At 47.7% G+C, this 24,414-nt stretch overlaps 1 protein-coding gene across 1 annotated transcript in view; it reads left to right on the forward strand.

Moving 5' to 3' along the window:
• ADAMTS2 (ADAM metallopeptidase with thrombospondin type 1 motif 2) overlaps positions 1-24,414 on the forward strand; it is a 231,201-nt gene that overhangs the window by 56,098 nt on the left and 150,689 nt on the right. Inside the window, exon 3 of the mRNA XM_082621776.1 lies at positions 19,572-19,731. Coding sequence (XP_082477902.1) covers positions 19,572-19,731 — 160 coding nt within the window. The remainder of the gene's footprint in view (positions 1-19,571; positions 19,732-24,414) is intronic.

Raw genomic sequence — 24,414 nt, forward strand, 5'->3', positions numbered from 1 at the left:
GGGGAGGCACTCCCAGGGCTGTGAGAGATGGCTGGAGCAGCAGTCTCCTCTTAGGGTTGGCCTGGGGTACGTGTGGTCTGTACCTGCTTGGAGCTGCCGTCAGCTCTCCTGCCGGCTTCCAGTGGAGACCCCAAGAGCCAGGCTGGGCGCTGCCGGTGGGCAGGCTGTGTTGCCGTGTGTGTGTGCCATGCCATGCCATGCCCGGGTTTCCATGGGTGAATTTGGAGTAGGGAGGGGACCAGACATCTGTCTGATGTCACCTTTTATACTCTGGGACTCTACCACTGTCTCCCAGTGCAACACTTGGTGGTCCCCTGTTGGGAGCAGGAGCCTACGGGGCACTTGATTCCATGTGGGAACATCCCCTGAATTCCCCGCGGCGTCCAGTGACAGGGGGCCCACTGAGCCTGCCTTTATTTTGGATGTAGTGCCTTTGGTCATTGCTGGCCCTGCTGCTCAGGCCCCATGTCTAGGCAGTGATGACTCACAGAAGGGCCCAGGGGCATATCGGCTGCCATCCTGGCTCTGGAATTAATAAACATCTCAAGGTCACTGGTGCTAGGGCCCAGCCCCTAACCCAAGACCTCAATGCTTGACAAGGGAGGATGCAGCGCAGGCAGCATCCGAGGGCCTGTGGAGTAGCCTGGCCACAGCCCAGAGAGCCTGGCCCTTAGAGCCCTGTCTTTCCCCATAAATAAACCAGACAAGATCCTTTATCAGATGGCATGGCCTGATTTTTATTTTGGGAAATCTGGACAAGAAGGGACAGTGGAAAGCCTTGGGCCCTGGCAGTGCTGCCCACCCAGGAGAAGCAGCTGGACAGGCTGGCAGAGGACGATTGGCGGTCAGCCTGCCCCGGATACCACCGCAAGCCCTAGAGATCCGAGCAGGAAAAGAAGCCGGATTCGAAAGAAACCAAAGTCGGGCAGGGCGCCAGGTTCTCTGTGCACATGAGGCCTGAGGTGCCCGGAGAGGGGCTGGTTGCCCAGAGACCCAGGGATGCGACGGCCTGTGGTGAACACAGAAAGCCAGGCTCATCTGCCTGGAAAACTTCAAGACCTGGGTGCCCAGCAGGTGTGGGCACATAGGACACCCCCCAACCTCACCCTTGTGACATTGCCTTCTACCTTTGGGGAAACTGAGGCTCAGGAAGAGGAAGCCTGAGCCAGCGCTACACAGTGAAGCACAGGGACTTGCTTTGGGGTCCGAGTGGTAGCCTACGCTTTCCCTGCCAGGGTTTTTGTGTCTCTGAGGGACACATCCACTGGGCAGTGCATCTTCCCCTTGCTGCTCTGAGCAAGACCTAGTGTCCCTGCTTCCTGCTGTGGCCCTGGCTGCTCCCACCCTGCCCCCACCCCAACCAGAACTGTGTTAAGGGGATTCTGGGTTGAGGCTGTAGGCTTCCCATGGAGTCTAGCTGCCCCACAGCAACCTGGGTAGCAGCCCGGCCCACCAAACCAACTTTCGTCCGTCAGCCAGGCCACTGGACCATTGCTGAGCCTGTGTCTCCCCTCTGGCCGAGTGGATTCTCTTGGAGCAGCATCCCACGTGGGAAGGAACAGGACACTGCCTCCTGGGCCCCTGGAACTGAGGGCTTCCTTTCTAGAAGGGGAGTTGCATCTTCAGATGTTCTGCCCATCTAGAGTTACACCCCCATGTCTTCCACAACTGGGTGGGCTCAGCCTTGGGAGCCCATAAAATTCTGGGGTGCTTTGGGCATGTGGGGAGCCCCTTGGAAGGAGCCTTAGCTCCTCTCTGCAAGAGTGGAGGATCGATGCCAGCCTGGAGCTGCCCCAAGTGGAGCTCTGGAGCAAGGCTCCCTCTGGTTCCCAGAAAGGGAGCTGGGTTGGAAGGCAGGGTCCTCACACGTGCGTATCTGGCTGTGCAGCATTCCCAGCCCCTTGGGCCTGCGCGCACTGCTGTGTCTCATGGGAGTGAGAATGTCCACTCTAGAAGGAGGGAGTGTCAGGAGTCCCACGAGGACAGCCTTGGGTGTGCTCCAACTTGCCTGAAGGCTGGCCCACTTGGGTGTGTCTCAGGGGGTGACCCTCCTTTCTGCTGCCCAGAGTCACTCCCTGAGCAGCAGACCTGCCCAGCTCTGTCATTCTGGGGCCAGGGACCACCCGGCAGCCCTGCCAGCAGCCAGCTCTGAATCTGGGCAGCATTGGTGCACGGAGGCTGTTCTGGGCTAGATTGTGTCCCCTCAACCCCCATTCAGATGTTGAGGTCCTAACCCCCGGTACCTCAGAATGTGACTCCCAAACAGAAGATAAGGTCTTTCCAGGTGTTAGCTAAGTTACATTGAGGTCATGTGGGTGGGGCCCTAATCCAAAGTGACTTCCTTTTTAAGAGGAAATTTGGACACAGACACACATAGAGGGGTGACCATGTGAGGACACAAGGAGAAGATGGCCACCTAAAAGCCAAGGAGAGAGACCTCAGAAGAAACCAGCCCCGCTGATAACCCTCCTGATATCTTGATCTCTGACTTCCAGCCTCCACGACTGTGAGAAGATAAATTTCTGCTGTTGAAGCCACCCAGACTGCAGTATTTTGTTGAGGCAGCCTGAGCAGACTAAGGCAGAGGTAATGGAGGAGGTGCTGGCCCTGGCATCTTGTGGGAGGATGTGTGTCAAAAGCTTTTTCCTGGAGCATCAGAGCTGGCAGGTGTGGAGTGAGCCAGTTTGAATGCCAAGGGGTAGTCCTGGGGTTGCCAGGCACGTGAGCCTTGTGGGCTTTGCTTGCCAGCGTGAGTCTCCTGGAGGTCCAGGATGACTGAGTGAAAGTGTGTGCAGAGTCTGGGGCTTCATGGGTACAGGTGGTTGGTGACACCTTGGCCCAGGGCCCCTGCCACCAGTAACATTGCTTTTGGGGATATTAGCCCCTTCATAGCAGTCCTCAGCACCTCAAATAACACACATTTAGGGAAAAAGCAGACATCGGTGCTGCTAGGCAAGTGCCCCAGCTCTCCAGCCCCCGACCAGGCCCTGTCTGGACCAGGCTGGGGGTGGTGGTGGGGCTCAGACATGCTGGTCCCAGCCAAGTCGGAGGATGGGAGGAAGGGCAGGGTGTGCATGGCCTCCAAGGAGGCAAGGAGGCCTGCTGGGACAGCAGTGCAAATGTGTTGGGTTCTAGCTGGTGGTGTGTGTGTTATGCAGGCTGGGATGCCCTAGGGTTGGGTGCCAGCTCAGGGGAGTGTCTGTTGACAGACCTTGACATTGATCAAGGAACTTGGACCTTATCCTGTTAGCTCACTTCCACCTTGAGTCTCAAGGCCACAGTCTGCTGGGGCCCAGCTGGTGAGATATGGGAGCTCAGAAAGAAAAATTCCACTTTTTGATATTTTGGCAAACGTTCCTACAGCAAGAGTCATTTTTCTTCTTCAGTGGCGGGCTCCCTGTTATTTATGTGAATGTTAAGTTGTGACTCGGGACATTCCCCGACACAGTCTTCATGCTGAGCAAGACCTGGGAAATGTCAGCCAGAGCATCTGGCAGGGATGGATGTCAGGTCTTGTGATGGATGGGCAGGCCTGCTGTGGTCCTGGGGTCTGGGCCTGACCTGCTGACCCCTCTTTCTTGGCCAGGCTGGGAGACCAGCCCCTGGAGGCCCTCCCCAGCACTGGTGTGGACTCTCACAGACTGGACAGGCCAGCTCCCGTGGGAGCCATCCTGGTGCTGCCTGATTTAGTGAGAAGACCAACTGGCCAGACACTACTTTGGTCTCTGTGAAAGGTTCTTGTCAGCATCTTGTTTATCCTATTTTTTTCTCCCTTATCTTTCTCTCCCTGCCCCTTTCCGCCTTCCCTGCTCCTTTCTTTAAACAAATTGTCTGTTTTGATGTGTGCCTTTTGTTAAGAAATAAACAACAACAAAAAACCTCGAAAACTACAGAAAATACTAATAAAAAAGCAAAACTCACTCCAAACCTTGACACTGTTAACTCTTTGTTACATGTGTGTCCAGACAACTCTCATTTCATCTTACTAATAATGATGATGTCGGGCTAGTTTATTATACAGTGTGCCAGGTGCTTTATCTGGTTTAACCCTCAAACCAACTGTGCAAATACTTCTATTATCCTTGTTGTACCCTGGCAACACTGAAGCTCAGAGTCCACAGTTAGCCAGTGCTGAAGGCAGCATTTGAATCAAAGCCGAGTAACTTGGTGGGCTTGCCCTGCATTGTTAGGCTGTGCTGGCATTAGGCACGGAGACACAGATGGCTTTACGTAAGTGCATCATCATACTGGAGTTGGGCCTGCCTTCCTTAGTCAACAATATGACCTGTAAAACTCTTTTGGCCTGGCCTTTTTTGTCGTTTTTTTTTTTTTTTGGCAAGTCATAGAGATTTTTGGAAGTAATCTGACCATTTACATTTATTGTTATAACAGATATATTTGTTGTTACTTCTGTCAACTTACTTTTTTTTTGTTTTTATGCTTTTTTTGCTGTTTCTCTATTTGCTGTATGATCTGTTCTCCATCTTCAGTTATTCAGAAGGAATATATTAATTTTTCTAATTGTGGCTTTTTTAGTATTCTTAAACTTATGGCTATCAACTTTAGCAGCTTGTCAGTAACTATTGATCCTTCTATGGAAATTTGAGAAATTAATGCAGTTAAACTACTTCTTCTACTTCCTCTACCCTTTTCTTTCATTTTTGCTGACTTGTTTGACAGTTTTTGCCCCACGTTATTAAAGTCAAATTATGAATTATTTTTATATTGCATAGATTTCCTTTCCAGAATATATGGTAAATGACTTCTGGTTTGTAACCATAATTATCATAGCAGAATGGATGAAGAGGTCAATTCTGGTATTTTAACCTGTGATTTCCCTACTTGTGGGGACTAGATTTTAGATTTTTAATTCAAGTCTGGGCTGCATTAAGTGGTAGGTGAGGAATGATGGGCAGAGATGTAAAATGGAGCTGAGGTGGATGCTATTGAGAGGATTCTCTCTAGCAGTAGGGGCAAGTACAGTGCCTCTATACACTGCAGCTTCCTAAGGCTCTGATTTGCTCAAGGTCACATATCTGGTTAGTCTGCAGAATTAAGGTTCCCATCCCAATCTCTTGGTTTCTAATGCAGTGTTCTCTCTAGGTAAGCATTCCTCGAGGGTTAGCATAAGAGGTGAATTAATGTGACACCAAACATGAGATTAAAAAACATTGTATTCTGTCACAATCCCAGTTGGCTTCTTGTCAGGAACTGACAAGCTAAAATTCATATGAAGATACAAGAAACCCAAAATAGTCAAAATAATGTTGAAAAAGAAGAATGAGGTTAGAGAACTCACTTTCTGATTTCAAAACTTACTACAAAGTTACAGTAGTCAAGACTGTGTGGTACTGGCAGAATGATAAACATATAGATCAATGAAATAGAACTGAGAATCCAGAAGTAACTTCACATTGATTTTTGACAAGAGTGCCAAGACATCAGTGGAGGAAAGAATAGTCTTTTCAACAAATGGTGCTGGGACAACTGGATATCCACAAGCAAAAGAATGAAGTTGGATCCCTACCTCATACCATAGAAAGATTAACTCAAAATGGATCATAGATCTAAATATAAGATCTAAAACTATAAAACTCTTAAATAATATAGGAGTAAATCTTTATTACTTTGGGTTAGGCAAAGCCTTAGATATGACACCAAGAGCACACAATTGATAAAAGGAAAAATCGATAAGGTGGACTTTATGAATGTCCTTTATAACTTCAAAGAACACCATCAAGAAAGTCAAAAGATAACCTACAGAATGATAGAAAATATTTGCACATCGTATATCTAATAGGGAATTGTATCTAGAATATATAAAGAACTCTCACAATTCAAAAAGGAAATTAATCCAATTAAAAGATGAGCAGTGAGTCTAAATAGTCATTTTTCCAAAGAAGAGAAACGCATGGCCAATAAGCACATGAAAAGATGCCCAGCATTCTTAGTTATCAGGAAAATTTTAATCAAAACCACAATGGGATAACACTCCATACACATGGGGATAGCTAGGAGAAAAAAGGTAGATAAATAACAACTGTTGGTGAGGACGTGGAGAAATTGGAACCCTCATACACTGCTGGTGGGAATGTAAAATGGTGCAGCTCATCTGGGAAACAGTCTGGCACAGAGTTACCATATAACCCAACAATTCCATTCCTAGATCTGTGCTCAAGAAGAATGAAAACATATGTCCACACAAAAACTTGTGCTTACATGTTCAAAGCAGCATTATTCATAAAAGCCAAAAAGTGGAAACAACCCAAATGTCCGTCAACCAGTGAATGGGTAAATAAAATGTGGTATATTTGTAAAATGGAGTATTATTGGACAATAAAAGTGAATTTAAGTACTGACATTATTAGGAATCTTGAAAACATTTTACTAGGTGAATGAAAGCAGTCACAAAAGATCACATACTATATGATTCGATTTATATGAAGTGTCCAGAATAAGCAAATCCATAGAGAAAGAAAGTAGATTAGCAGTTGCAGGGGCTGGTGCATGGCAGCAGGATCGGTGGGGTGTATTGGGAGAAAATGGGGAGTGACCGTAGATGTGTACGGGGTTTCTTTTTGGGGTGTTTTGAAAATGTTCTAAAATCGATTGTGGTGATAGTTGAATTGTACAGTGTAAGAGAATGAATTGTATGATATGTGAATTATAGCCCAGTAAAGCTGTTATATATTTTAAAAAGCATGAGTTTCATAGTGAGAAAATTATTCCCTTTTCAACTCTATTTTAAGCTTTCTGATTGAGTCAAGGATAGTCTCAGTTTGATACTAACAGATCTTTAACGCCTCTGTAATTGTTTATAAGGAGAGAGATCAGAATTCAGGCTCAGAGTCTTAGCAGTTAGGAATATCGAGCTAGAATTTAACAAAGTTGAGTAAGGCAAAAACTGCGATGGTGGTGAAGAGAATGCTGGGCTTTGGTGCCCTCCCTGCTGGATCTGCTGGGGGCCAGTGTTGGGAGAGCAAGGCTATGTTCCCGAGACTGTTCCTGCCCTGCTGGGAAATCTGAGCAGTAGTTTAACTTCTTTGAACCTTAGAGTCCTCTGGAAATGAAATGTTTTGCCTTAAAGAATTTTAGGGGGGTTTGAATTCACACTGTATTTGAAGACTCCTGTAGAACACCTGGCTTACAGTGGGGACTGAAGCCCAGGGGTCATGCAGGTGCCACCACGCCCCTAATTTGCAGGTCATCTGGCTCCGCTCCTCACTTTGCAGTTAAGGGGGCTGCAGAGGGAACAGGGCTGGCCCAAGACCAGGATTTGGAGCCAGGTCTCCTGGCTCTGCATACAGTGATTGCTCCCTGTGGCCGTCTCTCCCTCCACCCTGCCCTTCAAAGTGGGGTCTGGCTTTCCTTAGCACCCGGCTGAGCACAGGGCTTCATGGTTTTGAGCCTCAGAAACTGACTCTGGCCATCTTAGGGCAAAAGAGGGACTTTCTGGAGCAAAGGATCCAGAGGTCCTGAAACCAGTTCCAAGAAGGGGCATGACCTGTCAAGTGAACTTGTCGGGGCTCTGTGGTGCTCAGGGACGACTCCGTTTGTGGCCACTCAGCTCAGTAGAACCCTGCAAGGCCCAGTTCCAGCCATAGCTTCCCCTCTGAACTGGGAGGACAAGCCGTGGCCTACACACCAGGAGGAGGAGTGGCTTCCCAAGAGGAAGGAGGTGTGTGGATGGCACATGGCAAGGCCCCGTGGGTCCACCAAATGAGGCAGAGAGCAGGGGAGGCCAGGGCATCCATAGACAGACCGCTCCAGAAGGTGATGTTCTGGAAGGCTTAGAACAGTAGCTGACAGAGACGCAGGGGAGAAGACAAATGACTCCATGGAATTGCTGTCACTTGCTAGTGGCCAGTTCCCCCCAAGAGATGGCTGGTGCTACTTTTGGAAAAGTGGAAAAATCAATATGCAAAACATCTGCTGTGATGCTGAACTGTGAAGGGGCCCTTAGTAGCTAGGATGGAGGGGTGTAAATCCAATGGGATTTGGTTCTAATGCCTATGAGGGGTCAGCGGTTGGGGCCCAGTCCGCTCCCCATCAAGCTTCCAGGGTTGCCCTTGTCTTCCCCAGGGAGCTGGGAGGGGAAAGAGTGCCCAAGCAGGCTGGGTGAGATGCCCTGGAGGTGGCAGACCCCGTTTTGGCAGTGTCGCCACTACGCCATCATCAGACCAGGCCTCGCCATGTGGCCTCTCTCCCTGCAGGGGAGGCTGATGCCCAACTGAATCTCATGGGTTCATTACCAAAAGGAAGAATGGAAGAAAGGATACAGTTCTCTCAGAGCTAAAGTATCTCCAGGAGCAGGAATCTTACCAGATGCCAGTATTTTGGGGGAATTCCTGTGGCAAGAGTGTGTGTGTGTGTGTGTGTGTGTGTGCGCGCGCGCACGCGCACATGCATGTGTATCAGAGCAAGGTTGAGTTTGGGGCGAATGTGAGCTGATGTGGATACATGCTGTCTTGTCCTCTATCAAAATCTAGATCCTTCTGTTTTTGGACCAACTTCTTTTTTTCTCTCTATTCTTGATTGTCACTTCTGCAACCTTGACAGACACCTGACAGTCTTCGTGCCGGAGGTTGCAAGAATGACAAGGCTGAGTGACAGACCTGGTCCCCATCACACACACGCAGGTGCCTGCCACATGCTGCAGCCTGTGGCTTCCACTGAGGAGCCAGTGGGGACGGCAAACTGGGCACCTCACACATAGGAACAGGATGCACACTTGCTTGCCTGTGAGACCCCAACACTGAGGGTGTCAGTATCTCTAGTGCTTTAAAATTCAAAGTAACAGAGGATATCTGTCAAGCCTCTTGATTCTGATAAATGTTTAACTTTTAGTTTCCATTTCTAGTGACTACTTCATCAAAAACCAAACAGCAGGGAATTCCCTGGTGGTCCAGTGGTGAGGACTTGGTGCTTTCACTGCCGGGGCCCAGGTTCAATCCCTGGTCGGGGAACTAAGATGCCACAAGCCGTGCAGTGCAGCTTAAAAAAAAAAAAAAAGTAAAAAACCAAACAGCAAAGGAACAGGGCATAGAGGAAGGAGGACGTAGGGCAGGAAGCTTATAAAATTCACCAAGATCTGAGAACTAGTGATTTGATTTGATGACCAAAGAACTGCCGGGTTCCAGGCCTCTGTGGAGGCACCTGAGGTTTGAGAATAGAGTCCTCCCATGAGCCTCCCTCCTGGCCAGGTTAGGCTGACAGTCACAGAGTTCAAGAGCAGAGTGGATTTCAGGTGAGAGCCAGGGTCTGGGTGTCAGCCCCTCCGTGGAACACCAGGCTGGACAGACACGGGCAGGCTCCTGATTGAATGCCCTTCATCTCAGTGTGCTTCAGAGACTTCTTTAATATTTACCAAGCGGGGAGAAGAAACTGATTCTTATTAATAAAAATTACATGTAAAACCAGATATACTTACCACTGGCAGCAGGAAAATCAAAGTCCTGGAAAAAACTCAGCAAATCATAGCCCACGTTCTGTACCTTGTCCTCTTGTCAATTTTCTTTTGCAATTTTTCAGACAGATTATTCCTGGCATGCATACTAAAATGCTTGAAAATCAGGCAATAAAAGGAACCCTGCTTTCTTTGTGGAGAGCCCCTCACCAGGCAGTACTCTGGCCAATGGCCTTGAGGGGTGATCAGCCGCTGGGCTCAGGTGGTCATCCATTGCTCCTGGGACGGTCAGTGCTCGTCTTGAGGTGGGAAGCCTCTGGCCTCAGGGTGACCAAATGCTGGTCTGGGGTGGTCATCCACTGGTCTCAAGTGGTCAGCTTCTGCTCTTGGGGCAGGTGCCATCCATGTTCATCAGTGTGACCCCCAGGTATGTTCCATAGTATCCGTCAGAGACGGGCTGATGCTGGTGAGGGATATAACTTCTCCATGAGAGAACTGTCAGTTTGAAGTCTCTGGTTGCATGAGGAAACCTGAGTAAACTGGTGCCATACTTCCGATTTATCTCAAGGCACTTCATTGCCCTTCAGATGGACCCTTGGGAGGGTCCCTGCCAGGCAGCTTGGTCAACTTGGGCCCTGGCTTCCTGACAACAGTAAGGTAGAGGTCAGCATCGAAGAGATCCAGTGCCCTTTTGTCAGCCCAGCGACCTTTCATCATAAGGCCGGTCAAGGAGAAGAACCCGATTCCTGTGTACAGGGAGACTCCAAATTGTCCTGGGGTCTCTCAGGCCAGAGATGACTGCTCCTCACCAGATTGCCTCTGGGTCATTGTCATGCTGGGTCCCTCCAGAACAACCCCAGGATGCTGGGCCTGTGGCATAGATGGCTCTAAGCCTGGGGTACAAGTGTCCCTCCAGAAGAGGGGGCTGCCCTGCTGGACCCTGATGCCCCAGTGCCCTGCCTTAATTGTCAGGGTAGGCCTGGTCTCCACCCAGGTGATACTCGTTCCATCTGGGGTCTGGGGTTGGATTCCTAGACCCCGTGTGTCCCTGGCAGGCCTTCCCGCCCCTCAGTCTCAGTTTTCTCCTTTGGAAAGCAAGCAGGTGGATGACATCACTTGGGTTGCAGAGTGCTTCCTACGTGTGCCTTGGTTCTGAGTGCCTCCCAGGCTGCATATGCTCCTGAAGCAACCACATGAGGGGAGGGAGAACCGCCCCCCTTTACAGGCGAGTAATTGGAGGCCCAGGAGCTTTGGCACCTGGGCTGAGGCAACCTGGCTGGACAGAAATGGTGCCGGGAACTCAGAACACCAGACTCCCCGACCATTCACCTGATGCCAGCCTGCCACATGTCCTTGAATGGGTTCCATTAATTAGAGGGGTTTGAGACACCCGTCTTCCCCCAAACCACAAACACGGGAAACGTCAATGGCTGCGTAGAGAAATGTTTGCTGTTGTAAACACTCTTAACCATGTGCCAGTAGAAGGGGATGGCCCACAGTGTACTCACCCTGCCATCTGTCTCTCAGAGAACACATCCTGCAGTTTTGGAGTCATTTATTTACTCATCTTGCAAACATTTGCTCACCCTCTCCAGGCCTGGAAGGGCCCTGGGACCCAGGGATGAGTCAGAGTGTGGGGGCTTGCAGGGTTCCCATGGGTCTTTCCTCTCCGGTACCTTCCTACAGTCTGGTGACCTTGGTGTCCCAATCTTGGCCCTCATCGCTCTGTCTCCTGCCCTTCCTCTTTGTCCTGGACCCCTTCCCCAGAAGTCCAAGATGCCTTAAACCTGTGTCCCCAGGGGTCTGCAGCTCTTGCGCCTCATCCTGTGCTGTTCAGAGAATGGCCACCCACTTCATCCCACTACCCACTGGGACCATGTATTAGTTTCCTGCAGCTGTTGGAAATTACTGAAAACAACAGAAACTTTCTCTCTCACAGGTCTGGAGGCAAAAGTAGGTGTGTATTCCCAGGGCTGTATTCCCTCTGGAGGCTCAAGGGGAGAACCCTAAAGGGGACCTCTGGCCACTGCCAGCTAAGCAGATGGACAACAGGAAATGCCAGCCTTTCTGATGTTTTGAGAGAATCTGGAAATCTGCTCATTTATGTGGAACCCTCTGATTCTTAAGTTGGAGCAACTAATTCAAGCTTTTAAAAACCCCTGAGTGAAGTCACTAAGTTGATGTGTTAGGGGACCCCAGCCTCCATCCCCCAACAAAGATGAATAATTAAACAGCTATCCATGAACAAAAACAACTCTAGGAGAGCTCAGGAGTCCACTTAAGAAACTTCAGTAACACAGTGGAACAAAAAACTTGAGAATAACTGCACAAGAAGAGAGGGAAGACAGCTTCATTCTGCCTGCATCATCCTGTCATCCCCAGCAAGAAAGAGTTTCCCTCACCGGGAAAGGGAGAGTGGGGTGAGCGACCAGTTTCCCTAGCCTCTTTGGGCACTGCACAAAGAACCCACTTTGGTTTCACCCCACCCAGAGACCAGCAAAGGCGAGGTGAATAGAAACAGCTAGGAACAAGGAAGGACGGGGCTCCCACCAGCCATGTACTGGGAGCGACCATGGTTCTTTGTGGCCTGCTCTGCAGAGGACCCCAGCAGCTTTCACTACTGAAGAAATCAATGGCCAGCACAGCTGCTGCAAACCTCCTGCAGATTTTAGAGCTGAGGTTTTGCTCTACAGGTTTTTGCATTCACAGACACCAGGCACCTGAGCCCTCTTGCTTCCTCCATCCCCACCCCCACCCTCAACAAGGATCTGCACGGGCAACTGGCCCAGGCCTCTGCAGCTGCATAAGTGCAAAACGCCAGCCTAGACCACTGTGGTTGACCCCTACCACTGTGCATACACTCAGGACTAGCCTCCAGCTGTGCACATGTATGCCATCAACCTGATTCCCATCACCAGCTTCCACTGCCATGTGTGCCCCCATGGTGAGACCCTGCAGCCCTAAGAGTGCACATCAACAGCCAGGGCTCAGTTAGCTGCTAGTGTGCCCACAGTTGACACTTGTCCTTCCTGCTGTCCCTGACCCTTGTCATGAGTGTGTCTGCAACTGGACACTGCTACTACCCAGGCACCTGCAGCTGGCCCCTGAAGCTGTGTATGTGCATACCACTGGCTCTGGCCACCACCACTGCATAACCTGGTCCCTAGCTGCTGGACCTGGAGGCCCCACTGAAGACCTCAAGAGCCCTTGCAGCCATTGTGGACTCCCTGCAGCAGTTGTCACCAAGGACCACACAACTGTTGAGGTCATGGATCTAGCAGCCTGAGCCAATGAGACATCACCTCTCCTCTGGACCCAAAGCCACCATACTCCCCACACTTGGTACTCTGCATCACTAGATCCAGTGTGCCCCCCACCCCACTGCAGGTGAAGGTCTTTCTTACTGAAGTCAGTCCATAAAATCTGGAAATGTGCAGAAAGCTATGCAAGGTACAAGGATTTTGAAGAATTGGGGAAACATCACATCATCAAAGGAACACAGTAAATTTCCAGTAACTGACCCACAAGAAATGAGATACATGAATTGCCTGACAAAAAAATCAAAAGTATTGTTCTAAAGATGCTCCGAAAGCTACAGGATAACACAGATAAACAATTTAATGAATTCAGGAAAACAATACAAGAACAAAATGAAAACTTCAACAAAGAAATAGAAAACATAAAAAGAACCAAACAAAATTTTGGAGCTGAAGAATACAATGGCTGAAGAATTCAATAGAGAGCATCAACACCAGCTAGACCAAGCAGAAGAGAAAATCAGTGAACTAGAAGACAGATCATTTGAAATTATCTAATCAGTGGAGCAAGAAGAAAAAAGAATAAAAAGGAATGAGGAAAACTATGGGACTCATTAAGAGAAACAATCTATGCATTATTGAAGCCCAAGAAGGAAAATAGGGGGAGAAAGTGGCAGAGGGTTTATTTAAAGAAACAATAGCTGAGAACTTCCCAAACCTTGGAGAGAGATTTAGACATCTAAGTTCATGAAGCTACTAGGTCACCCCAAAATGATCTTCTCCAAGACACATTATAATAAACTATCTAAAAGCAAAGACAAAGAGATCATTTTAAAAGTAGCAAGAGAAAAAATTTCTCTCATCCAAGAGAATCCCAATAAGGCCATGAGTGGATTTCTCAGCAGAAACCTTGCAGGCCAGGAGAGAGTAGAATGATATATTCAAAGTGCTAAAAGGAAAAAACTACCAACAAAGAATGTTTTCCTTGGTAAAGTGTCTTTCAGAAATGAAGGCAAGATAAAGACTTTCCCAAACAAACAAAAAGAGAGCTCATTACCTTATGAGAAATGCTGAAAGGAGTTCTTTAAGCTGAAGCAAAATGACACTAATTAGTAATATGAAAACACATGAATATATATAACACACTGGTAAAGGTAGGTATATGGTCAACTTCAGAATACTCTAATTCTGTAATATGGTGGTGTGTTAACTACTTAACTCTAGTATACAGGTTAAAGAACCAAAGTATTACAAATAGCTATAGCTACAATGATTTGTTAATGGATACACAATATAAAAATATGTAAATTGTAATGTCAAAAACGTAAAATGTGGAGGTGAGGAATAAAAGTACAGGGTTTTTGCATTCAATTGAAATTAAATTGTTATTAACTTAAAATAAACTGTTATATCTCTAAGATGTTTCAAGTAAGCCTCAGAGTAACCAAAAACCAAAACCCTTTATACACACAAGATAAAAATACAAGATACAGAGAAGGGAATCGAAGTACACCACTACAGAAAGTCATCAATTCACAAAGGAAGACAGCAAGAGAGGAAGAAAGGAATTACAAAAAAGTCCAAAAATAATTAACAAGATGGCTTTGGTAAGTCCTTACTTATCAATAATTACTTTAAATGTAAGTGGGTTAAATTCTCCAATCAAAAGATATAGAGTGGCTGAATAGATTAAAACAAAAAAGCAAACAGACAAACAAAACAAAACAAAAAACCAAGACCCAACTATATGTTGCCAACAAGAGATTCACTTCAGCTTTAAGGACACACATAAGCTCAAAGTGAAGGGATGGAAAAAGATATTCCATGCAAAGGGAAACCAAAAGAGAGCAAGGGTAAGCTATACTTACATAAGACAAAGCAGACTAAGTCAAAAAACTGTAATGAGAAACAAAGAAGGTCATTATATAATGATAAAGTGGTAATTCATCATGAGAATATAACAATTGTAAATATATATGCACCCAACATCAAAGCACCTAAATATATTAATCAAATAGTAATAGATCTAAAAGGAGAAATAAACAACAATACAATAACAGTAGGAGACTTCAGTGCCCCACTTTCAGCAATGGATAGATCATCCAGACAGAAAATCAATAAGAAAACATTGGACTTGAGCTATGCTGTAGGCCAAATGGACCTAACAGATATTTAACAGAACATTCCACCCAACAGTAGCAGGATATGCATTTTTCAAGTCTGCATGCAACTATTTCCAGGATAGGTCATATATTATTAGGTCAAAAAACAAGTCTTAGCAAATTCAAAAGACTGAAATCATACCAAGTAACTTTTCTGACTACAATGGTATGAAACTAGAAATCAGTAACAGGAGGAACACTGGAAAATTCACAATACATAGAAATTAATACACTCCCGAACAACCACTGAGTCAAAGAAGAAATCAAAAGGGAATAAAGAAAATATCTTGAGACTAACAAAAATGGAAACACAACATACCAAAACTTATGTGACACAGCAAAAGCAGTTCTGAGAGGAAAGTTTATAGCAATAAATGCCTAGAATAAAAAAGAAAGATCTCAAATAACCTAACTTTATATCTCAAGGAACTAGGAAAAGATGAACAAACTAAGCCCAAAGTTAGCAGAAGGAAGGAGGTAACAAAGATCAAAGTAACAATAAGTGGAATAGAAAATAGAAAAACAGTGAAAAATATAAACAAAACTAAGATTTGGTTTTTGGAAAAAATAAAATTGACAAACGTTTACCTAGACTTACCAAGAAAAAGAGAAGACTCATAATAAATGAAAGAGGAGACATTACAGCTGATATTACAGAAATATAAAGCATCACTAGAGACTACTATGAATACGTATACACCAACAAATTGACCAACCTAGAAGAAATGGATAAATTACTAGAATCATACAACCTACCAAGACTGAATCATGAAGAAATAATCTGAACAGACCAATAATGAGTAAGGAGATTGAATCAGTAATCAAAAATCTCTAAACAAAGAAAAGCCCAAGACTACATGATGTCATGGGTAAATTCTACCAAACATTTACTGAAGAATTAATGTCAACCCTTCTCAAACTCTTCCAAAAATTTAAAGAGGAGGGAACACTCCTAAACTCATCTTTATGAGGCCAGCATTATCCTAATACCAAAGCCAGATAAGGACACTATAAGAAAAGAAAACTACAGGCGCATATCCCTGATGAATATAGATGAAAAAATTCTTGACAAGCCGAATTCAACAGCACATTGAAAAGATTATACACCATGATCAAGTGGGATTCATCCCTGGGATGCAAGGTTGGTTCAACATATGCAAATCAATAGATGTGATATACCACCTTAATAGAATGAAAAATAAAATTTATATGAACATTTCAATAGGTGCAGAAAAAGCCCTTGATGAAATTCAACATCTTTCATGATAAAAACTCTAAACAAATTAAGTATAGAAGGAACATACCTCAACATAATAAAGACCATATGTGACAGCCCATAGCTAATATCATACTCAGTGATGAATAGTTGAAAGCTTTCTCTCTAAGATCATGAATAAGACAAGGGTGCCCATTCTCACCACTCCTATTCAAAATAGTACTGGAACTTGCTTTCTTGCCAGAGCAAGGAAAAGTAATAAAAGACATCCAAATAGAAAAAGAAGTAGGAAAATTATCCCTGCTTCCTTATGACATGATCTTGTATGTAGAAAATTCTAAAGACTCCACCAAAAAAACTGTTAGAACTAATTAACAAATTCAGTAAAGTTTTAGGATACAGAATCAACATACAAAAATCAGTTGCATTTCTATACACTAACAGTGAAGTATCTGAAAAAGAAATAAAGGAAACATTTCCATTTACAATAGCATCTAATATAGTAAAATACTTAGGGATAAATTTACCCAAAGAAGTGAAAGATCTGTGCACCGAAAACTATAAGATACTGATTAAAGATATTGAAGAAGACACAAATAAATGGAAAGATATACTGTGTTCATGGATCAGAAGAGTTAATATTGTTAAAATATCCATAGTGCCCCAAACCATTTATAGATTCAATGCAGTACCTATCAAAATTACAAATTCCAATAGAAAAAAAATCCTAAAAATTTTATGGAACTACAAAAGACCTCAAATAGCCAAAGCAATGTTGAGACAGAACAAAGTTGGAGGCATCACACTTCCTGATTTCAAACTACATTACAAAGCTATAGTAATCAAAACAGTATGGTCCTGACATAAAAACAGACACATAGACCAAGGGAACAGAATCAAGACCCCAGAAATAATCCTATGCATATACAGTCAACTTATATTTGACAAGGGAGCCAAGAATAATTAATGTGAAAATATGGTCTTTTCAATAAATGGTGCTGGGAAAACTGGATATTCACATGCAAAAGAATGAAATTGGACCCCTGTCCTACATTATTCACAAAAATTAACTGGATTAATTTGGAAATGGATTAAAGACTTAAACCTAAGACCTGAGACCATAAAACTCTTAGAAGAATACACAGGGGAAAAACTCCTTGGCATTGGTCTTGCCAGTGATTTTTTGGCTATTACACCAAGGTATAAGCAATAAAAGCAAAAATCAACAAGTGGGACTACATCACACCATAAAACTTCTGCATAGCAAAGGAACTATCAACAAGATGAAAAGGCAACGTAGAGAATGAAAGAAAATATTTGCAAACCTCTTATTGGATAAGGGATTAATATCCAAAATGTAGAAGGAACTCATACAACTCAAAAGCCATATATATATATATCAATTTAAAGTGGGCAAAGGACCCAAACAAACATTTTTCCAAAGAAGACATACAAGTGGGCAATAAGTATGTAAAAAGGTGCTCAACATTACTAATCATCAGGGAAACACAAGTTAAAACCACAGTGAGAGATCATGCCACATCTGTTAGAATAGTCATCAAAAAGACAAGAGATAACAAGTGTTGGTGAGGATGTGGAGAAAGGAAACCTTTGTGCACTGTTGATGGGAATGAAAATTGGTTTAGTCACTATGGAAACCAATATGGAAGTTCCTCAAAAAATTAAAAACAGAACTACCATGTGACCAACAATCCCACTTCTGGCAATGTGCCCAAAGAAAATGAAAACAGGATACTGAAGAGATATCTGTACTCCCATGTTTATTACAGCATTATTCACAATGGACATGGAAGCAATCCAAATGTCTATCTGTGGATGACAAATTGATAAAGAAATGTGGTACATATGTACAATGGAATATTATTCAGCCTTTATAAAGAAGGAGATCCTGCCATTTGTGACAAAATGGCTGAAACTGGAGGATAGTATGCTAAGTGAGATAAACTAGACACAGAAAGACAAATACTGCAAGATCTCACTTAACGTGTAGAATCTAGAATGGTCAAACTCATAGAAGGAGAGTGTCAGATGGTGATTGCCAGGGGCTGGAGGGAGGAGGAAATGTCAAAGAGCACAGAATTTCAGTTATGCAAGGTAAGAAAGTTCTGGAGATCTTTTATATAGCACAGTGCCTATAACTAACAATATTCTATCAAAAACATATCATATACTTAAAATTTGCTAAGATGGTTGATATTACATGTAGTGTTCTTACCACAAAAAAATGATAACAATAAAAAGGGTGGGAGGATACTGTGAGAGGTGATGGATATGTTTATGGCCTTCATGGTGGTGATGGTTTCATGAATGTATACTCATTCCCAAACTCACTGAGTTGTATATATTAACTATGTACATCTTTTTACATGTCAGTCATGCCTCAAAAAAGGGGTTTTAAAAAACCCCTAAACCCCGAGTGGGTCATAAGTGTGTGATCTAAAGGAAATACATCTGCAGGTTGACACAGTGGGGACTCCTAGTGTAAGACTATTGGTTTATGGATAATGGACCAAAAAATCAAAAGTGTGGGAGCTGGATGGGGCAGTGATGGCAGGATGGCCTCAAGGGGAGGGCAGGGCCATGTACCTGCAGTAGGGGCTTGGCATTTGGGAGTCTGAGCCAAGCACTGAAGGGAGAATTAGAGTTTACCGGATGGCCAAGGCTGGGGGCAGGAGCAGGGCCTTCCAAGCTGAGGGCTTCGTGGGTTCAGGAGCCTGAAGACCAGGCAGTGTGCACTGTATTGGAAGGACAGGACTGTTTCAGCGACTGGTGTGAGGTGTGTGAGCTGGGGGCAAAGAGGACAGTGGCAGGCTGAGAGCCTTGGATGCCAGAGTACAGAGTAGCCTGAATCCTGATTGGGACAAGGGTTCATCGAGGGCTTTGCAGCATGGAAGAGCCACAGCCAGTTTTGGGGGAGGCTTCAGTTGCTGTAGAGTCTGGGCTGGTGACTGTTGCAGATACAAGGATAGACAGTGGGGATTGTGGCCAGCTGCAGTGGTACATGCTCCATCCGTGGTGTCCACTGCTGGGTACCAGGCACTGTGGTCAGAGCCTGCACTTTCCAAGGAAAGATGGAATCCCATTTTTGAAACATGAAATCTCATCATTTTGAGTGTTGGGTTCAGAACTTTGAAAACACTCTTTGGGTCCAACTGAACATATCTGTGGCAGATTCAGTCATGACAGTTTTGGCCTTTGTCTTGGACTTTGGGCTCCTGGGGGTGAAGGTGGGGGATAACCCAGGCAAGAACCCCTTCCTCAGACAGGGTTCATCACCCCCAAATGGCTCTGGCCTTGGTGGCTGGAAGTGGAGCCTTTGGAATGATGGGGCCTCTAGGCCCACCTGTTTGTGCCCTTCCCAGCCTGGGGTTCAAGGCTTGCACCTAGCTGGGGTGCTGGGCCCTGCTCAGCCAGGTTGGAGGTTCTGCTCTCTGTGGCCCTCCTCACTGCTTCTCTTCCTTGGTCTGCTGTGCGCTGGGAATTTGAACAGTCTCATCTTTGCCCTGCAGGCTGGCCTGATCCGTATGGAGGAGGAGGAGTTCTTTATCGAGCCCCTGGAGAAAGGTCTGGTGGCAAAGGAGGCTGAGCAGGGCCGTGTGCATGTGGTGTATCGCCGGCCGCCCACATCCAGACCCCCTCTTCTCGGGGGGCCACAGGCCCTGGACACAGGTAAGGCTGCTGCAGGTGGGAGGGTTGCATGGTGGACCCTGAATGTCCCTCCTGGGGAGCCCAGGTGCCCTTTCTGTATCTCTGGTCCCAGGCCAAGGCTGAGACCCGCCCTTGCTGGCCACATAGCACAGTGGGTATGCTGGGGTGCTGGGTCAGGGACCTCTGCTTTGGGTGTATGTGGGCCATAAGCTGGTAGGTCTGAAGCCTCCACAGCAGGCAGTAAAGGCTGCCTGAGGGTCTTACCTTTGGCTGCCTGAGGGCTGGCAAGTGTCAGGGAGGAGGCAAGACCCAGACGAGGCCTGTAGCCCGGCCTGAGTCTTGCGCCTATGTCTCTGAGCCTATGCCTCTGAAGAAGATGTCTGCTGACCCCTCGCCGCCACCCCCAGCCTCTTTCCCCTGCCTCTGTGCTGTGCTTTCCCTGCAGTGGTGACCACATATCCCTGGCTGCTCACAGAGAAAGGCCCTGAGTGCTTCTTTGTCCCCAGTTGGACCCTGCTCCCTCTGGGAGACAGCTCAGATGCCAGGAGGGGACGGAAGTGCTCCACAAAGACCCCAGAGGTGCTCCCAGCAGCCTCAGCAACCTATGCACAGACTCACGTGGTTTTATCTTTTTCAGCTTAGAATCAAAGTGCGCTCTGGGCCCAGGAGCATGGAAGGAGCTACTGGGCAGGCGGTGCAGCCTCTCAGAGCCCTCCAGGAGGACACACCTACCCTCAGCCCAAACCTCCCCAGCATTCTCAGGATCTCAGGTCCCGGGCTTCAGTGAGGCCAGGTTGGGGTCTGGCTGTGGTCCTGGCAGTGCCCAGGCTCTGTGCTTGGCTCTTGCAGGGTGGGCTTAGCCCTCAGTTTTGGGTTCTAGATTCCTGGCTGTGCTCGCTCATGGCCAGGGCAGGTGGCATCAGGCATGGCACTGAGGCCTCGGTCTTGAGTCAGGCTCATCTGCATGTTTACAGTGAGCCCTGGAGGCCCTACTGGGCCAGCCCAGCTGTGCTGTGATTAGCCGAGACACCCCCATTGCCCCAAGTAGCCTTGGCTCATTTAATTTAGGTCTCTCTGAGTTCCCAGCTGGCAGATCAATTGGGTGCTGCCTGGCAAGGCACCATTCTAATTTCAAGGAATGGTATCAGATACTTTTCAAAGGAATTGTCCCATAAGGAATCCCAGTGCACTCTAGAGCCGATCAATACTCCCAGCGGCCCCTTCTTCCCAGATGATGAATCGTAGGTCTCCTGCCAACAGTGGAGGGGTCACCCCAGGCACTGCCCGTCTGGCCTTCCCCAGCTTCAGCCCCTGCTACCTCTTTCCCACCCGTGGGCTTCTTTCTCTGCATGGGGGGAAATGGAGAGTAATCCCATTGGGTGAGGGCAGGAGTGGAAATGGGGCAGGGGAAGTGCCCCAGACCAGGGATCAGGGCCCTGGTGTTGCTCCTCACCGGCTGTCTGCCCTTGGGCAAGTTTGGGCCTCTGGCCTCTGCCTTCTCATCTGTCCTGTGGGATTAGAAATGCCTGTGTCTCACAGAGCTGAGGACCTGGCCACTTTGGGCTTGGTGCTTCTGGGCTGGCCTCTACTGGAAGATTCAGGGGGTTCCCTGGGGGCCCACTTAGGCTGGGTGAGGTGGAGCCTGCACAGTGAGGCTGCCAGGTGCCCTGGGCCAGGGTGCCAATCCCAAATTCAATGTGGTACCTATCTCCTGAACATGGCAGCCCTCCTTCATGGCCTGACAGGCCTTGCCTTATTTCCTGGGCTTCTGTTGGCCTTTTGGCATCTTCTCTTGAATCCTTCCCCCAACCTTCTCATCCGGCTGTCTCTCGTGAGAGCTTGGGACTCAGAACACAGGAAAGGAATTTCAAACTCAGAATAAGCCCAGAAACCATTGACCTTAGAAGAGGGAAGGCCAATTGCATGGGTCTGGGGCTGAGGCTGCACTGAAATGGGGTGGGGTGAGCTCTAGACCTCAGCCCGGGGCTGTGGGTGTGTAGGCTGAAGGCTGCGGGCCAAGGACAGTAGGTCTCGGCCACAGGCCCAGAGTCTGGCACCAGACCCACTTTCCTTGACGTCCCTGCCCAGTGTCAGCGTGACCCTGTGTGGGTGACTTGTCCACAGAGAGCACATTTCTCCCTGCATGTGCCTGATTGTTTCCACTGGGCCCACGGCTGAGGCCCACTCACTGACTGGAGGCAGTCCAGACATATTTTATGCTGGAGCTAGTCTGAGGGCCCACGGTGACCCCCGACAGTCTTGCTGTCTGTCAGCCCAGGCCTTGTCAGGGCCCACGGTGGCAGCTGGGAGATATGTAAAAGGAGTGTCCTTGGCTGAGCGTGTTTGCTCCGTGCTCTTTCCTGCAAGAGGACATGGCCTACTGGGCACAGAACACCAGGACCTCCATGCAAAGGCTCTCAGGATGTGTGTGTGAGTGTGTGTGTATAAGGCTAGGAGACCCTTTCTTCTGGTGAATTCTGATGCGAACCCTGATATGTCAGGGTGGCTCTGGCCAAAGAAGGCAGGAGGTACTGACTGGAAGCTTCCTCCTGCCCCTGCAGGGCAACTTCTGGAAGCAGGTTTGAAATACCCTGGCCATTTATCAATGGACAATGGATATAACGGGTCCTCGGAGGAAGGGGAAGGGGAAACACCTGTCCTGGGCCTCCTGGTCTGGGAGATTAGCATCTGGCTGGGTGTGGGTGTGCGAGTTGGGGTGGGGGTGCCTGCGGAGGGTGGTGAGGGTATGGGTGAGGGGCCCTGTGGGATGGGGTGTTTGTGGGAGTGTGTGTTGTACACAGCTCTTCCAGAGCATTGAGACACACTGCCATTGCCCTGTTTTCCCTGAGCAGGCAACAGGCTTCCTGGGGTGGTCTCAGGAGCTCCTGGACACTCAGAGCATCATTGTCACTAACGGTCTCCATCATCTTAGTTCGGCTACTGGTTTGCAGACCGCCCAGGGAAAGGATGGAAAATGATGCTTTTAGTGTGTCTTCCAGGACTCAGGCCACGGTTAGAGGTTGCACTGGGCAGCTTAGCCCACAGCAATGTCACCCTCAGGCCCTGGAGGAGGGTACTGGGGTGGACAAGGGAGTGAAGGAGACCAGGATGACTTTTTTTCCCTCACTGGACTCACAGGTGTTGCAGAAGTGTCTCTGCTTGGCTCTGCTGGGCCTGGGAGCCTGGCTGGGCCAGAAGGTCAGGGCTCCAAGGCCAGGGTGCGTGTGGCCTTTTGGGGAGAGGAGATTCAGGCATGTCCAGGCCTCTGCTGGACTGGACCTTTCCCCAGCACCCTGAGTCCCTTTCTCAGCCTTCCCCAGAGCCAGCCCTGTGCCCAGAGCCATATGTTGGGAGGTGTGCTGTGTAACATTGCCCTCTCTGGTGTTTGCACGTGTGTGCATGCATGTGTGTTTGCATTTGTATACAAGCATGGAGAGAGCCTCACTCCCAGTTCTAGGCCACTGCCTGAGCACCGCCCTGGCTGCCATCTGTTAACACTGTCTGGGGTTGTTGAGGGGGAACCAGGGCCAGTGGGTATGGGATAAGGAGCCCAGCCCAGCCTGGTAGCCCTGCTCGCAGCTTGCACTGGGTGATCCTGGCATGTCACGCCCCTCTGAGTCTCAGGCTGCTATGACCACCAACTGGGCGGCTTAGAACAACAGCACTTCATTCTCTCATAGTTTGGGAGGGCAGAAGTCTGAAGTCAGTCAGTGTCACTGGGCTGAAATCAAGGCGTCAGCTGGGCTGGTTCCCTCTGGAGGCTCTAAGGCGAATCTGTTCGTTGCCTCTCCCAGCTTCTGGTGGCTGCTGGCATTCCTTGGCTTGTGGCTGCATCACTCCAATCTCTGCCTTCGTGGTCACATCACCTCCTCCTCTTCTGTGTGATGTCTATCTCCCTCTGCCTCCCTCTTATAAAGGATGCAGGTAATGGCATTGGGATTCACCCTGATAATCAGAATGATCTCCCCCTCTCAAGATCCATAATCTAATCACATCTACAAAGTCCTTTTTTGCCCTATAAGCTAACATTCACAGGTCCTAGTGATTAGAATCTGGTGTCTTTGGGGGCCACCATTCAGCTTATACAGGAAGCAAATCGGCCTCCCTTTCAAGGCTGGCCGTGCAATGAATGGGGTGCATGTCCGTGGAGGAGCAACACTGCAGGTACCCTTCACTCCTTCTCAGGGGACAGTGCTCAGGCACAGCCCAGGCAGACCCCTTGCCCCTCTTCTGCCTCTGCTGGACCCTAGTGCCATCTCAGCCAGACTGTGGGGCCTGGTGGGCTATGGCTGGTCTGACCCTAAGACCAAGTAAGCGGAGATGCGGCCTTGCTGGTCACACCAAGGGAGGCTGAACTGGAGACTCTGGGAAAGTCCCCACTGTGTGGGAAAGACCCCCGGGTCACATACCGGGCATGTGGTCTCTCTGTCAGGCACATGTGCAAGAAGTCCTGCCATCCCAAGACAAGGGCCGCAAACTTAAGAGACCTGCAGCACCCGGCAGGCAATGCCAATGAGGACAATGGCAGAGGATAAGAAAAAGAATTACACCCACCCTTGGCCTGGCCTTAATTTTCCTGCCTTTTTTTTTTTTTTTTTGTGGTACGTGGGCCTCTCACTGTTGTGGCCTCTCCCGTTGCGGAGCACAGGCTCCGGACGCGCAGGCTCAGCGGCCATGGCTCATGGGCCCAGCCGCTCCGCGGCA

The sequence above is a fragment of the Mesoplodon mirus genome (assembly GCF_964341445.2).
Source record: "Mesoplodon mirus genome assembly, chromosome: 5".
Taxonomy (NCBI): Eukaryota; Metazoa; Chordata; class Mammalia; order Artiodactyla; family Ziphiidae; genus Mesoplodon; species Mesoplodon mirus.